This window comes from Sphaeramia orbicularis, chromosome 24, assembly GCF_902148855.1.
Source record: "Sphaeramia orbicularis chromosome 24, fSphaOr1.1, whole genome shotgun sequence".
In the NCBI taxonomy this organism is placed as follows: domain Eukaryota; kingdom Metazoa; phylum Chordata; class Actinopteri; order Kurtiformes; family Apogonidae; genus Sphaeramia; species Sphaeramia orbicularis.
Genome location: NC_043979.1, coordinates 45,487,401 through 45,504,946, shown reverse-complemented (window position 1 = coordinate 45,504,946; position 17,546 = coordinate 45,487,401). Strand labels below are relative to the sequence as shown.

At 42.7% G+C, this 17,546-nt stretch overlaps 1 protein-coding gene across 1 annotated transcript in view; it reads left to right on the top strand.

Annotated features, from left to right (window-relative positions):
* vgll2a (vestigial-like family member 2a) overlaps nucleotides 1–17,221 on the top strand; it is a 28,389-nt gene extending 11,168 nt beyond the window's left edge. Inside the window, exons 4-5 of the mRNA XM_030128244.1 lie at nucleotides 16,803–16,833; nucleotides 17,008–17,221. Coding sequence (XP_029984104.1) covers nucleotides 16,803–16,833; nucleotides 17,008–17,221 — 245 coding nt within the window. The remainder of the gene's footprint in view (nucleotides 1–16,802; nucleotides 16,834–17,007) is intronic.
* Nucleotides 17,222–17,546: the final 325 nt, after the last annotated feature.

The following is a 17,546-nucleotide window of genomic DNA, read 5'->3' as shown; positions in this document are numbered from 1 at the left end:
TGCATAGAACCAACAGCACCACTATAGAACCAACAGCACCACTATAGAACCAACAGTACCTGTATAGAACCAACAGCACCTGCATAGAACCAACAGCACCACTATAGAACCAACAGTACCTGTATAGAACCAACAGCACCTGCATAGAACCAACAGCACCACTATAGAACCAACAGCACCACTATAGAACCAACAGTACCTGTATAGAACCAACAGCACCACTATAGAACCAACAGTACCTGTATAGAACCAACAGCACCAGTATAGAACCAACAGCACCAGTATAGAACCAACAGCACCACTATAGAACCAACAGAACCAGTATAGAACCAACAGCACCTGCATAGAACCAACAGCACCTGCATAGAACCAACAGCACCAGTATAGAACCAACAGCACCACTATAGAACCAACAGTACCTGCATAGAACCAACAGCACCTGCATAGAACCAACAGCACCAGTATAGAACCAACAGCACCACTATAGAACCAACAGCACCAGTATATAACCAACAGCACCTGTACAGAACCAACAGCACCTGTACAGAACCAACAGCACCAGTATAGAACCAACAGCACCAGTATAGAACCAACAGCACCTGTATAGAACCAACAGTACCTGTATAGAACCAACAGTACCAGTATAGATCCAACAACACCACTATAGAACCAACAGCACCTGTATAGAACCAACAGCACCACTATAGAACCAACAGTACCACTATAGAACCAACAGCACCACTATAGAACCAACAGCACCTGTATAGAACCAACAGCACTAGTATAGAACCAACAGCACCTGCATAGAACCAACAGCACCAGTATAGAACCAACAGCACCAGTATAGAACCAACAGCACCACTATAGAACCAACAGCACCTGAATAGAACCAACAGCACCTGTATAGAACCAACAGCACCACTATAGAACCAACAGTACCTGTATAGAACCAACAGCACCTGCATAGAACCAACAGCACCACTATAGAACCAACAGCACCACTATAGAACAAACAGTACCAGTATAGAACCAACAGCACCTGCATAGAACCAACAGCACCTGCATAGAACCAACAGCACCAGTATAGAACCAACAGCACCACTATACAACCAACAGCACCTGTACAGAACCAACAGCACCTGTACAGAACCAACAGCACCAGTATAGAACCAACAGCACCTGTATAGAACCAACAGCACCTGTATAGAACCAACAGTACCTGTATAGAACCAACAGTACCAGTATAGATCCAACAGTACCAGTATAGATCCAACAGCACCTGTATAGAACCAACAGCACCACTATAGAACCAACAGCACCACTATAGAACCAACGGTACCTGTATAGAGCCAACAGCACCTGCATAGAACCAACAGCACCAGTATAGAACCAACAGCACCACTATAGAACCAACGGCACCTGTACAGAACCAACAGCACCTGTACAGAACCAACAGCACCAGTATAGAACCAACAGCACCTGTATAGAACCAACAGCACCTGTATAGAACCAACAGTACCAGTATAGATCCAACAGCACCACTATAGAACCAACAGCACCTGTAAAGAACCAACAGCACCACTATAGAACCAACAGTACCACTATAGAACCAACAGTACCACTATAGAACCAACAGCACCACTATAGAACCAACAGCACCAGTATAGAACCAACAGCACCAGTATAGAACCAACAGCACCTGAATAGAACCAACAGCACCTGTACAGAACCAACAGCACCACTATAGAACCAACAGCACCAACAGCACCACTATAGAACCAACAGTACCTGTATAGAACCAACAGCACCTGCATAGAACCAACAGCACCACTGTAGAACCAACAGCACCACTATAGAACCAACAGCACCTGCACAGAACCAACAGTACCTGTATAGAACCAACAGCACCTGTATAGAACCAACAGCACCACTATAGAACCAACAGCACCTGCATAGAACCAACAGCACCAGTATAGAACCAACAGCACCACTATAGAACCAACAGCACCAGTATAGAACCAACAGTACCTGCATAGAACCAACAGCACCAGTATAGAACCAACAGCACCAGTATAGAACCAACAGCACCTGAATAGAACCAACAGCACCTGTACAGAACCAACAGCACCACTGTAGAACCAACAGCACCACTATAGAACCAACAGCACCTGCACAGAACCAACAGCACCTGTATAGAACCAACAGCACCACTATAGAACCAACAGCACCTGCATAGAACCAACAGCACCAGTATAGAACCAACAGCACCACTATAGAACCAACAGCACCTGCATAGAACCAACAGCACCTGCATAGAACCAACAGCACCAGTATAGAACCAACAGCACCACTATAGAACCAACAGCACCTGCACAGAACCAACAGTACCTGTATAGAACCAACAGCACCTGCATAGAACCAACAGCACCAGTATAGAACCAACAGCACCACTATAGAACCAACAGTACCTGTATAGAACCAACAGCACCTGCATAGAACCAACAGCACCACTATAGAACCAACAGTACCTGTATAGAACCAACAGCACCACTATAGATCCAACAGTACCTGTATAGAACCAACAGTACCTGTATAGAACCAACAGCACCACTATAGAACCAACAGCACCTGTATAGAACCAACAGCACCTGTATAGAACCAACAGCACCACTATAGAACCAACAGTACCTGTATAGAACCAACAGCACCTGCATAGAACCAACAGCACCACTATAGAACCAACAGCACCTGTATAGAACCAACAGCACCACTATAGAACCAACAGTACCTGTATAGAACCAACAGTACCTGTATAGAACCAACAGTACCTGTATAGAACCAACAGCACCTGCATAGAACCAACAGCACCACTATAGAACCAACAGCACCACTATAGAACCAACAGCACCTGTATAGAACCAACAGCACCACTATAGAACCTACAGTACCTGTATAGAACCAACAGCACCTGCATAGAACCAACAGCACCAGTATAGAACCAACAGCACCACTATAGAACCAACAGTACCTGTATAGAACCAACAGCACCTGCATAGAACCAACAGCACCACTATAGAACCAACAGTACCTGTATAGAACCAACAGCACCTGTATAGAACCAGCAGCACCACTATAGAACCAACAGTACCTGTATAGAACCAACAGCACCTGCATAGAACCAACAGCACCACTATAGAACCAACAGCACCAGTATAGAACCAACAGCCCCTGTATAGAACCAACAGCACCACTATAGAACCAACAGCACCTGTATAGAACCAACAGCACCAGTATAGAACCAACAGTACCTGTATAGAACCAACAGCACCAGTATAGAACCAACAGCACCTGTATAGAACCAACAGTACCACTATAGAACCAACAGCACCTGTATAGAACCAACAGCACCACTATAGAACCAACAGTACCTGTATAGAACCAACAGCACCACTATAGAACCAACAGTACCTGTATAGAACCAACAGCACCACTATAGAACCAACAGCACCACTATAGAACCAACAGTACCTGTATAGAACCAACAGCACCTGTATAGAACCAACAGCACCACTATAGAACCAACAGCACCTGTATAGAACCAACAGCACCAGTATAGATCCAACAGCACCACTATAGAACCAACAGCACCTGTATAGAACCAACAGCACCACTATAGAACCAACAGTACCTGTATAGAACCAACAGCGCCAGAATAGAACCAACAGCACCACTATAGAACCAACAGCACCAGTATAGAACCAACAGCGCCAGTATAGAACCAACAGCGCCAGTATAGAACCAACAGCACCACTATAGAACCAACAGTACCTGTATAGAACCAACAGCACCAGTATAGAACCAACAGCACCTGTATAGAACCAACAGTGCCAGTATAGATCCAACAGCACCACTATAGAACCAACAGCACCTGTATAGAACCAACAGCACCACTATAGAACCAACAGCACCTGTATAGAACCAACAGCACCAGTATAGAACCAACAGCACCAGTATAGAACCAACAGTACCTGTATAGAACCAACAGTACCAGTATAGAACCAACAGCACCTGTATAGAACCAACAGCACCACTATAGAACCAACAGCACCACTATAGAACCAACAGTACCTGAATAGAACCAACAGCACCTGTATAGAACCAACAGCACCACTATAGAACCAACAGCACCTGTATAGAACCAACAGCACCACTATAGAACCAACAGTACCTGTATAGAACCAACAGCACCACTATAGAACCAACAGCACCTGCATAGAACCAACAGTACCTGTATAGAACCAACAGCACCTGCATAGAACCAACAGCACCACTATAGAACCAACAGTACCTGTATAGAACCAACAGTACCTGTATAGAACCAACAGCACCTGTATAGAACCAACAGCACCAACAGCACCACTATAGAACCAACAGTACCTGTATAGAACCAACAGCACCTGCATAGAACCAACAGCACCACTGTAGAACCAACAGCACCACTATAGAACCAACAGCACCTGCATAGAACCAACAGTACCTGTATAGAACCAACAGCACCTGTATAGAACCAACAGCACCACTATAGAACCAACAGCACCTGCATAGAACCAACAGCACCAGTATAGAACCAACAGCACCACTATAGAACCAACAGCACCTGCATAGAACCAACAGCACCAGTATAGAACCAACAGCACCACTATAGAACCAACAGTACCTGTATAGAACCAACAGCACCTGCATAGAACCAACAGTACCTGTATAGAACCAACAGTACCTGAATAGAACCAACAGCACCACTATAGAACCAACAGCACCTGCATAGAACCAACAGCACCAGTATAGAACCAACAGCACCTGCATAGAACCAACAGTACCTGTATAGAACCAACAGCACCTGCATAGAACCAACAGCACCAGTATAGAACCAACAGCACCACTATAGAACCAACAGTACCTGTATAGAACCAACAGCACCTGCATAGAACCAACAGCACCACTATAGAACCAACAGTACCTGTATAGAACCAACAGTACCTGTATAGAACCAACAGCACCACTATAGAACCAACAGTACCTGTATAGAACCAACAGTACCTGTATAGAACCAACAGCACCTGCATAGAACCAACAGCACCACTATAGAACCAACAGTACCTGTATAGAACCAACAGCACCACTATAGAACCAACAGTACCTGCATAGAACCAACAGCACCACTGTAGAACCAACAGCACCTGTATAGAACCAACAGCACCACTATAGAACCAACAGTACCTGCATAGAACCAACAGTACCTGTATAGAACCAACAGCACCTGCATAGAACCAACAGCACCACTACAGAACCAACAGTACCTGTATAGAACCAACAGCACCACTATAGAACCAACAGCACCTGCATAGAACCAACAGTACCTGTATAGAACCAACAGTACCTGTATAGAACCAACAGTACCACTATAGAACCAACAGTACCTGCATAGAACCAACAGCACCACTATAGAACCAACAGCACCTGCACAGAACCAACAGTACCTGTATAGAACCAACAGCACCTGTATAGAACCAACAGCACCACTATAGAACCAACAGCACCTGCATAGAACCAACAGCACCAGTATAGAACCAACAGCACCACTATAGAACCAACAGCACCTGCATAGAACCAACAGCACCTGTATAGAACCAACAGCACCACTATAGAACCAACAGCACCTGCATAGAACCAACAGCACCAGTATAGAACCAACAGCACCACTATAGAACCAACAGCACCTGCATAGAACCAACAGTACCTGTATAGAACCAACAGCACCTGCATAGAACCAACAGCACCAGTATAGAACCAACAGCACCACTATAGAACCAACAGTACCTGTATAGAACCAACAGCACCACTATAGAACCAACAGCACCACTATAGAACCAACAGCACCTGCATAGAATCAACAGCACCACTATAGAACCAACAGCACCTGTATAGAACCAACAGCACCACTATAGAACCAACAGTACCTGTATAGAACCAACAGCACGACTATAGAACCAACAGTACCTGTATAGAACCAACAGCACCTGCATAGAACCAACAGTACCTATATAGAACCAACAGCACCTGCATAGAACCAACAGCACCACTATAGAACCAACAGTACCTGTATAGAACCAACAGCACCACTATAGAACCAACAGTACCTGTATAGAACCAACAGCACCACTATAGAACCAACAGCACCACTATAGAACCAACAGTACCTGTATAGAACCAACAGTACCTGTATAGAACCAACAGCACCTGCATTAAACCAACAGCACCACTATAGAACCAACAGTACCTGTATAGAACCAACAGTACCTGTATAGAACCAACAGCACCACTATAGAACCAACAGTACCTGTATAGAACCAACAGCACCTGCATAGAACCAACAGCACCACTATAGAACCAACAGCACCTGTATAGAACCAACAGCACCACTATAGAACCAACAGTACCTGTATAGAACCAACAGCACCACTATAGAACCAACAGCACCTGTATAGAACCAACAGCACCACTACAGAACCAACAGTACCAGTATAGATCCAACAGCACCACTATAGAACCAACAGCACCACTATAGAACCAACAGCACCTGCATAGAACCAACAGCACCAGTATAGAACCAACAGCACCACTATAGAACCAACAGCACCTGCATAGAACCAACAGTACCTGTATAGAACCAACAGCACCTGCATAGAACCAACAGCACCAGTATAGAACCAACAGCACCACTATAGAACCAACAGTACCTGTATAGAACCAACAGCACCACTATAGAACCAACAGCACCTGCATAGAACCAACAGCACCACTATAGAACCAACAGCACCTGTATAGAACCAACAGCACCACTATAGAACCAACAGTACCTGTATAGAACCAACAGCACGACTATAGAACCAACAGTACCTGTATAGAACCAACAGCACCTGCATAGAACCAACAGTACCTATATAGAACCAACAGCACCTGCATAGAACCAACAGCACCACTATAGAACCAACAGTACCTGTATAGAACCAACAGCACCACTATAGAACCAACAGTACCTGTATAGAACCAACAGCACCACTATAGAACCAACAGCACCACTATAGAACCAACAGTACCTGTATAGAACCAACAGCACCTGTATAGAACCAACAGCACCTGCATAGAACCAACAGTACCTATATAGAACCAACAGCACCTGCATAGAACCAACAGCACCACTATAGAACCAACAGTACCTGTATAGAACCAACAGCACCACTATAGAACCAACAGTACCTGTATAGAACCAACAGCACCACTATAGAACCAACAGCACCACTATAGAACCAACAGTACCTGTATAGAACCAACAGCACCACTATAGAACCAACAGCACCACTATAGAACCAACAGTACCTGTATAGAACCAACAGTACCTGTATAGAACCAACAGCACCTGCATAGAACCAACAGTACCTATATAGAACCAACAGCACCTGCATAGAACCAACAGCACCACTATAGAACCAACAGTACCTGTATAGAACCAACAGCACCACTATAGAACCAACAGTACCTGTATAGAACCAACAGCACCACTATAGAACCAACAGCACCACTATAGAACCAACAGTACCTGTATAGAACCAACAGTACCTGTATAGAACCAACAGCACCTGCATTAAACCAACAGCACCACTATAGAACCAACAGTACCTGTATAGAACCAACAGTACCTGTATAGAACCAACAGCACCACTATAGAACCAACAGTACCTGTATAGAACCAACAGCACCTGCATAGAACCAACAGCACCACTATAGAACCAACAGCACCTGTATAGAACCAACAGCACCACTATAGAACCAACAGTACCTGTATAGAACCAACAGCACCACTATAGAACCAACAGCACCTGTATAGAACCAACAGCACCACTACAGAACCAACAGTACCAGTATAGATCCAACAGCACCACTATAGAACCAACAGCACCACTATAGAACCAACAGCACCTGCATAGAACCAACAGCACCAGTATAGAACCAACAGCACCACTATAGAACCAACAGCACCTGCATAGAACCAACAGTACCTGTATAGAACCAACAGCACCTGCATAGAACCAACAGCACCAGTATAGAACCAACAGCACCACTATAGAACCAACAGTACCTGTATAGAACCAACAGCACCACTATAGAACCAACAGCACCTGCATAGAACCAACAGCACCACTATAGAACCAACAGCACCTGTATAGAACCAACAGCACCACTATAGAACCAACAGTACCTGTATAGAACCAACAGCACGACTATAGAACCAACAGTACCTGTATAGAACCAACAGCACCTGCATAGAACCAACAGTACCTATATAGAACCAACAGCACCTGCATAGAACCAACAGCACCACTATAGAACCAACAGTACCTGTATAGAACCAACAGCACCACTATAGAACCAACAGTACCTGTATAGAACCAACAGCACCACTATAGAACCAACAGTACCTGTATAGAACCAACAGCACCTGCATTAAACCAACAGCACCACTATAGAACCAACAGTACCTGTATAGAACCAACAGTACCTGTATAGAACCAACAGCACCACTATAGAACCAACAGTACCTGTATAGAACCAACAGCACCACTATAGAACCAACAGCACCACTATAGAACCAACAGCACCTGTATAGAACCAACAGCACCACTATAGAACCAACAGTACCTGTATAGAACCAACAGCACCACTATAGAACCAACAGCACCACTATAGAACCAACAGTACCTGTATAGAACCAACAGTACCTGTATAGAACCAACAGTACCTGTATAGAACCAACAGTACCTGTATAGAACCAACAGCACCTGCATTAAACCAACAGCACCACTATAGAACCAACAGTACCTGTATAGAACCAACAGTACCTGTATAGAACCAACAGCACCACTATAGAACCAACAGCACCAGTATAGATCCAACAGCACCACTGTTCACAACTACACTGAATACAACAGCGGTACTGCAGTCACATGACTCACCATTAGTCCACCTGTAGTAGACCCCCTGTCCAGTTAGTCCACCTGTAGTACCCCTCTAGTTCACCTGTAGTACCCCTCTAGTCCACCTGTAGTACCCCTGTAGTCCACCTGTAGTACCCCTGTAGTCCACCTGTAGTACCCCTGTAGTACCCCTCCAGTCCACCTGTAGTACCCCTGTAGTCCACCTGTAGTACCCCTCCAGTCCACCTGTAGTACCCCTCTAGTCCACCTGTAGTACCCCTCCAGTCCACCTGTAGTACCCCTCTAGTCCACCTGTAGTACCCCTCCAGTCCACCTGTAGTACCCCTCTAGTCCACCTGTAGTACCCCTCCAGTCCACCTGTAGTACCCCTCCAGTCCACCTGTAGTACCCCTCTAGTTCACCTGTAGTACCCCTCCAGTCCACCTGTAGTACCCCTCCAGTCCACCTGTAGTACCCCTGTAGTCCACCTGTAGTACCCCTCCAGTCCACCTGTAGTACCCCTCCAGTCCACCTGTAGTACCCCTCCAGTCCACCTGTAGTACCCCTGTAGTCCACCTGTAGTACCCCTGTAGTCCACCTGTAGTACCCCTCCAGTCCACCTGTAGTACCCCTCTAGTCCACCTGTAGTACCCCTCCAGTCCACCTGTAGTACCCCTCTAGTCCACCTGTAGTACCCCTCCAGTCCACCTGTAGTACCCCTGTAGTCCACCTGTAGTACCCCTCTAGTCCACCTGTAGTACCCCTCCAGTCCACCTGTAGTACCCCTCTAGTCCACCTGTAGTACCCCTCCAGTCCACCTGTAGTACCCCTCTAGTCCACCTGTAGTACCCCTCCAGTCCACCTGTAGTACCCCTGTAGTCCACCTGTAGTACCCCTGTAGTCCACCTGTAGTACCCCTGTAGTCCACCTGTAGTACCCCTCTAGTCCACCTGTAGTACCCCTGTAGTCCACCTGTAGTACCCCTCCTGTCCAGTTGGTGTCAGTGTGAGTATTAGTCAGTGTCCATTCTTGTGTCGTCGTTTCGCAGACTTTAGCTAAAATCAGATGCTACTTTGCTCGTGCAAACTGTGCAGACAGCTGAGTCTCCTTATTTTAAAAAACTCAGTAAATATTATGGCGTTGATAAATGCTGTGAAAAAAGGACTGATGCAGTGACAGATGATGGATGAGCAAGTTATACACCAGTTCTGATGGCATTTGGTGTGTTATATGTACACATATTCTACCTTTCATGTGTTATTTGATGCCATGTAAATGTGTGCGTAGATCTGTGCTTCACAGAACCTGAACCCTAACCCTCAGTGTGTGGTATCTGACACTGTGTGAACAAACACAAGGAAAGCTTATTATGTCTACAGATAACACACCAGTTAAAAGTGGAGTAAATACTTATGAGTGGTGATATCATGTTGGTTTATCACCAGCACCAACTACAGCTGCTGCATCACTTAGATGTTTTTGAACATTAAATACGACTAAATACATCCATTATCATTAAAAAATAAAAAATTTGAAATGACGGATAATAATATGTTATGACGGAATTTTTACGACCCTGTCCGTCAAAATGACGGACAATAAAAATGTCTAGTTCAACCTCTGGTGCTGCTCTGTCCTGTTCAACCAACAACTGAACATTTTAGGAAACGGGCTCCAAGTTTGGACAGATTTACAGTTTTTACTCCAACCGCTGCTGCTGACAAACAATTATGTCGAACTCAGAGAAATGTTCGTCTGAAGTCTGGACCTTCTATGTGCAAATGTTGTGACATAACTAGTTATAGACGAAACAAATTAAGCAGGAATTCAAACAGGTTGTAGAAATCCACTGGAGTTTTGCCTAAATGAATACACAGATAGTTTTGCAGCAGCTGGAGGGTTCAAATTCAAACTGTCTGAACTATTAGGGTCCAAATACACAAAGAAATGAACCACAGACTAAGAAAAGTGGGTTTAGACAAATGTGAGCCCTTTAAGGTACCTTGTTGTTTACATTTGGTGTTTTTTTTTAATTCACATGTATGTTTTTAGTTTAGTGTTTTACATATGGTTTTAGAACTCAGTCCTATTATGTGTATTAAGTACATTTTTAGTGTAAATGTACGGATGAAACCTATATTTTCTGTAACTTCTGCTGCTGCAAAACAGACTTTTAATCTCAACAAAGCTTTTCTCAAGGTCAAATAAAGGTTAATAAATAAGTGACACAAAAATAAGTAACTAAATTGTTGACAGTTTCCACATGTCGGGTCTTGGATGTGTTTCATTATCTACCGAAACATCCAGTTTTGACCTCGACAGAACTGAGCATGTGCAGAAGGAGCATGTGTATTTAGACTGGAACAATACTCAGTGACCTAAGAGCGTTAATACAATAAATATATGACAAATCCAGTCCACCGCTGGAGATGAGAAACTGTTGACAATGTGCAGATTTGTTGCATTACGACAGGAAATTCAGTTTTATAGATTTAAAGCATTGGTGTCAAACATGAGGCCCGTGGACCAAAACCGGCCCCTAAAGGATCTGATCCGGTCCATGAGGTGAACGTGGAAAATACAAAAATGATGTGTTGAACTGGTTTTAGTTCAGGTTCCACATACAGACCAATATGATCCCAGGTATAATAATAACAGAATAACCTATAAATAATGACTCTAAATATTGTTCATGGTTTAATGTGAAAAAAAAAAAATCCTAAAATATGCCTCTAAATAATGACAACTCCATAAGTTTCTCTTGGTTTTAGTGCAAAACAATAACATTAAGAAACTATCCTTTGATAATAAATATAAATATCCTGAACAAAAATGAACAAAATGAGTCCCACTGTTGACTGTTATCTGAGTGAAGTCAGTATTTGTGGTTTTAAAGTCTCACATAAATCAGATTTCTCACTGTTTGTGTCTTAAATTCTGATATAAAAGCAAAATTCTTTTGATTTTGGCTGAATTTCTGACAATTTCATCTGTATTTTTAATGCTTTTCCCATTCCTGATACTGCTGCCTAGTCTGGATGTGTAAAAAAAATCTTCTTTAAAAACAAAATTTACAATATAATTTACCGAATATAATGTATATTTTTTGATTTTCTAAGTTCCAGTGTTGCCTGTTTTTACAGAAGTCACTGTTTGTGGCTTAAATTCTGATATAAAACCCACATTCTATTTAATTTGGTTGAATTTCCTTCAGTTTTATGTGTATTTTTAATACTATTTCCATCTCTGTTACTGCTGTCTAAACTGGACGTCTAAAAAAATCTCCTTTAAAAATTAATTTGACGTGCCGTTTTATTGTAAATTAATAGTTTTGTTCCAGCAGAACTGGAACACAAAGCAGGTTTCTCCCTGTTTGTGTCTTAAATTCTGATATAAAAACAAAAATCTGCAAAATACATTATGCCTGTAAATAATGACAACTCCAAAAGTTTCTCTTGGTTTTAGTGCAAAAAAAAAAATAAAAAAAACATTAACAAACTATCCTTTAGAAATAAAATGTGAATATACTGAACAAATATGAACAACCTGAAATGTCTAAAGAAAATTAAATACAATTTTAACAATGTTCTGACTATTATTAAATGTTTTGTTCCTTTGTAGATCTGATCTGTAATATACATGTAGAAATGACAAGTTAAGGCACAGTATTGTTAAAATTAAACTTAGTTTTCTCAAGAAACAGGTTATTTACATCTCTTTTGTTTGGATAGTTTGTAAATGTAAATATTTTCATAATTTAATGGGGGGGGGGGGGGGGGGGTGTCACTAAAACAAAGAGAAACATTTGGATTTGTCGTTATTTATAGGTTATTCTATCATTATTTTCCTGGTCTGACCCTCTTAAGCTCAGATTGGGCTGAATGTGGAACCTGAACTAAAATGAGTTTGACCCCCACTGAAAGGTTTTGGCCCAGGTTTTTTTTTTTTTGGGGGGGGGGGCAGGGGGGGCATGGGGGCGCCCACTGATTGGCCTTGGCAGAGGTCTGCGCTCTCCGAGTGCTTTTCTAGTTAATGTTATTATTTTACTTGAGGTCATATCAGTCTGAAAGTGGCCCCTGAACTAACCCCTGATGAACCCCTTAAAGGGCTCACATTTGTCCGAACCCACTTTTCTTAGTCTGTGCTTCATTTATTTGTGTATTTGGACCCTAATAGTTCAGACAGTTTGAATTTGAACCCTCCAGCTGCTGCAAAACTATCTTTATATTTATTTGGACAAAAATCCAGTGGATTTCTACAACCTGTTTGAATTCCTGCTTAATTTGTTCCGTTTTATAACTAGTTACGTCACATATAAGGTCCAGACTTCAGACGAACATTTCTCCAGTTCGACACAATTGTTTGTCAGCAGCAGCGGTTGTAGTAAAAACTGGAAATATGTCCAAACTTGGAGCTCAGTACCTAAAATGTTCAGTTGTTGGTTGAACGGGACAAAAAGCACAGCCAATAACCTGGAGGGGGCGGGGCCTAAAGTGGCTCATGTGCATCTAAACCGCCTTTCTGGTGTCATTACTCAGAAACAGGGTTGAAGATGGACCTGTGGAGTTGAATGAATGAAGAATTCAGAGCCAAGCAGAGCATTTATAGTTTATGGAGACCACCGGGAAATGTGGGAAAATGAAGAATTCCATTTAAAAAAGCAAAATATCACTCCTTTAAGTAAAAACATCCCCAAAACTTAATAACCTATAGATGACAACTCCAAATTTTCTTCTTGTTTTAATATGAAAAATAACATTAAACTTTGAAAAGATGTACATTTACAAACTACCCTTTAACAATCAAATGTTAATCACCTGAACAAAAACAAACAAAATGAAATGTCTAAAGATGATTAGGTGCAATTTTAGCAATATTTTATCTGTTACTAATGTTTTGAATATTTTTAGATCCATTGTGATACAAGTAACGTGTTAATAATAATCTGAGGCGTAATATTGTTGAAGTTGTTCTTATTTTAGTTCAAAATTCTTAAATATAAAAATGTAATTTTTTTTTTTTTTTTTTACATTTTTAAAGCATCCCAAAGCAGAACCTGATTCAGAACAAAAATCTACAGCCAGGTTGTTTGACTTATCAAAAAAAAAAAAAAAAAAAAAAAAGAAGAAGTATTGTACATTTTTCGTGTCTGTCTGATGCAGCCACACCTGTTAAAGCACAAAAAAAGATTTCTCTGCAAATATTTCATGTTAATATTTGAGATTTTTTGTAAACTTTTAAGGGTGTTCAGAAAGTTTTCAGTGGAGCAGAGCATCCAGGTCTTTACTGAAACGACTGTTAAGTGTAATTTTTGTGTTTCCCACATTCATTCCAAGGGCCAGGTTTGGTCCCTGGGCCACATGTTTGACACCTTTGATATAATGTATCACTACATGAGGTGAACACACACTTTTTCCACCACTTTATGGTCAGGTTTCCCTGTTTTTAAGTCTGTCCTGCAGTGTTTTTGTCTAGAACAGGGGTGTCAAACATGCGGCCCAGGGGCCAAACCGGCCCACGGAACAGTCCAATCTGACCTGCAGGGTGAATATGTGAAGTGCAAGAATTACACTGAAGTGTATTTTTCTCATTTCTGTTCCAAATATCTCATCACACTGAAAACTAGAAAAGCACTCGGAGAGTGCAGACCTCCGCCGAGGCAGATCAGTGCCCCCCCCCCCCCCCCCCCCCCCCTCCAATCACCACCAAAATTTAATCATTTGTTCCTGGTGCCAGTATCAACATTTCCTGAAATTTTCATCCAAATCCGTCCATAACTTTTTGAGTTATCTTGCACACAGACAGACAGACAGACAGACAGACACACAGACAGACAGACAGACACACAGACAGACACACAGACAGACAGACACACAGACAGACACACAGACAGACAGACACACAGACAGACAGACAGACACACAGACAGACAGACACACAGACAGACACACAGACAGACACACAGACAGACACACAGACAGACAGACACACAGACACACAGACACACAGACAGACACACACACAGACAGACACACACACAGACAGACACACAGACAGACACACAGACAGACAGACAGACACACAGACACACAGACAGACAGACACACAGACACACAGACACACAGACAGACAGACACACAGACAGACACACAGACAGACAGACAGACACACAGACAGACACACAGACAGACAGACACACAGACAGACACACACACAGACAGACAGACAAACCAACGCTGGCAAAAACAGAACCTTGGTGGAGGTAACACAGAATCACCTAAAGGGGAACTTTTCAGTGAGATATAAGAACTGATTTTTAGACAATAGATCTGGAAAATCTGATTTCAATAAATCTTGCCAAGATAATTTTTACTTGTTCAATTGGCAGATTTTTTTGCTTGAATTAAGAAAAAAGTGTTCAGAGAACACAAACCTCCACCAAGCACCCTGAACAGTGTGCATGTGTGGATCGATGATTTCTGTTTAAATTCAACAGTTTCCAGGTTGTTCCATACAGCAGAGACAGTTGAAGCTTGGTACCAGTCATGTGTCTGTCCAATTAGATTCAATTCACATCAATATTTGTTGAGTTCTAATGAAAAATGTGGTAAATGGGATTTTCAGTGTTAAATGTAAATGTCCACAGAGCCCACATTCCACAGTGGATGTGGACGATTTAGTTCCAGATACAAGAGATTGTTCTAAGCTACAGGTGGATCAAATTGGAGGCTAATCGGAGTCGTTTCAATTTTTTTATGAATTTTTGAAAATTGCTCAATGATGACAGATGGAAAAATTGTAGATGTTGTGACCTTACTGTGACCTTAAACTTTGTCCTACTTGGCCCAAAATGTACTGGGTTGGTCCCAGGGCCTAGGCCTATCTGTGGGGAAGATTTGGGAAAGATGGTTGGAATAGTTTTCCTGTAAAGTTGCTAACAAACAAACAAACAAACAAACAAACAAACAAACAAACACGCAAAGCAAAGTGATCACAATACCTCCTGGCAGAGGTAAATGAGGAAAAAAATCTGCCAGTGGAACAACTAAAAATTATCTTGGTAAGATTTCTTGAAATAAGATTTTCTAAAAAAAAAAAAAAAAAAAAAAATCCGTTCTCAGAGTCTGGTTTCGACCAACTCGATATGGAAAGTGTCATGAGATAACTTTTGTTATGATTTGGCGCTATATAAATAAAATTTGTTTGATTGATTTTGGACTAGAAATGAGAAAAATACACTTGGTAAGATTTAGATTTTTTCCAGCTCTTAACTTAAACTATTATGAGCTGTTTTTGTTGTTCTCATTATATTTGTCCAAACAAATGGACCTTTATTTGGACCAGGCATTAAAATGAACAAGAAACTGAAGAAAATAAGGGCTGGTCTGATCATTTTTTCCACGACTGTATGTTTTGATGCTGTTACTTTACTGGTGGTTTCATTGGGCTGAATTCGGCCTCTGGAGGAAATGAGCTGGACACCCTGGTCTGGAACGTCCACACACTGTCTTGGCAGCGTCATCCTGTTGTGATGGTTGAAAAGTGGAATTAAATCAGGATGTTTTCCCGCCTCAGATCAGCTTCCCAGCAGCGGTCTGAAACAGACCTGCCTATCAGACACCAGCTGTCCACCTGCTTTTCCTGCTGCTGTTTCTGTTTTTCTGCCTTTCATCCTCCTCTGCCTCGGGGCTGTTTGCACCTCTTTTCTAATCTGCCTTTTCTTTGCTTTTTCCCCCTTTTCTTTTCTTTGCCCTTTGTTTCCCCTCTCAGGTCTCCAGACGCAGGATAAGAGCAAGGACTTGTACTGGTTCTGAGCCTTGTTGCCTCCATTCTTTGGCTGTCGCCTCTTTCCTTCGCTCCTCTGCTCTGTTGCTCTGCTGCTGTTGTTTTGAGGGGAACTGACTGACTGACTGATGGACAGAGTGACGGAGGGCCTTTGTTTTTTGTGCTGTAACGCCTTGTGGTCTGCTTGCAGCTCTGCGTTACGGCGGCAGCCTGTGCAGCAGCAGCAGCAGCAGCAGCAGCAGCAGCGCAGCCCTGCTGAGCTGAACCCAAACCCAGAGGACACCGAGCCGGCGTGGACCGGCACAGAAGAGACGAAGAGGACGGAGGATCTGATCAGGACGGATGTGGACGAAGACGGAACAGAGTCTTTGTGCTTCTGTAACGGAAAGGGACAACATTCCTAAACTGGAAAAAAAAAAAACAGAGGGAGAAGTCTGAGGGGACAGACGGACAGAGACACATGTTGTCAAACTCCAAAAGACGAGCACTTGAAGGACAACTGGACTGCAAACACTGGGAGTGTTATGGCTGGAGGACGGGCCGAGTGTTTGGAGGAGGAGGAGGAGGAAGGATTTAGCACACAGCCGAGGCAGGAATTCACACACTCCAGTTTACACCCACCTCAAAACTCTGGAAGTTCAGGACAATTCAGAACAGTTTTGGTTCTTTTAGCTTCTGTCAGATATGAAGACACAAACGATGAGTTCAGTAGGAAACACAAGCAACACT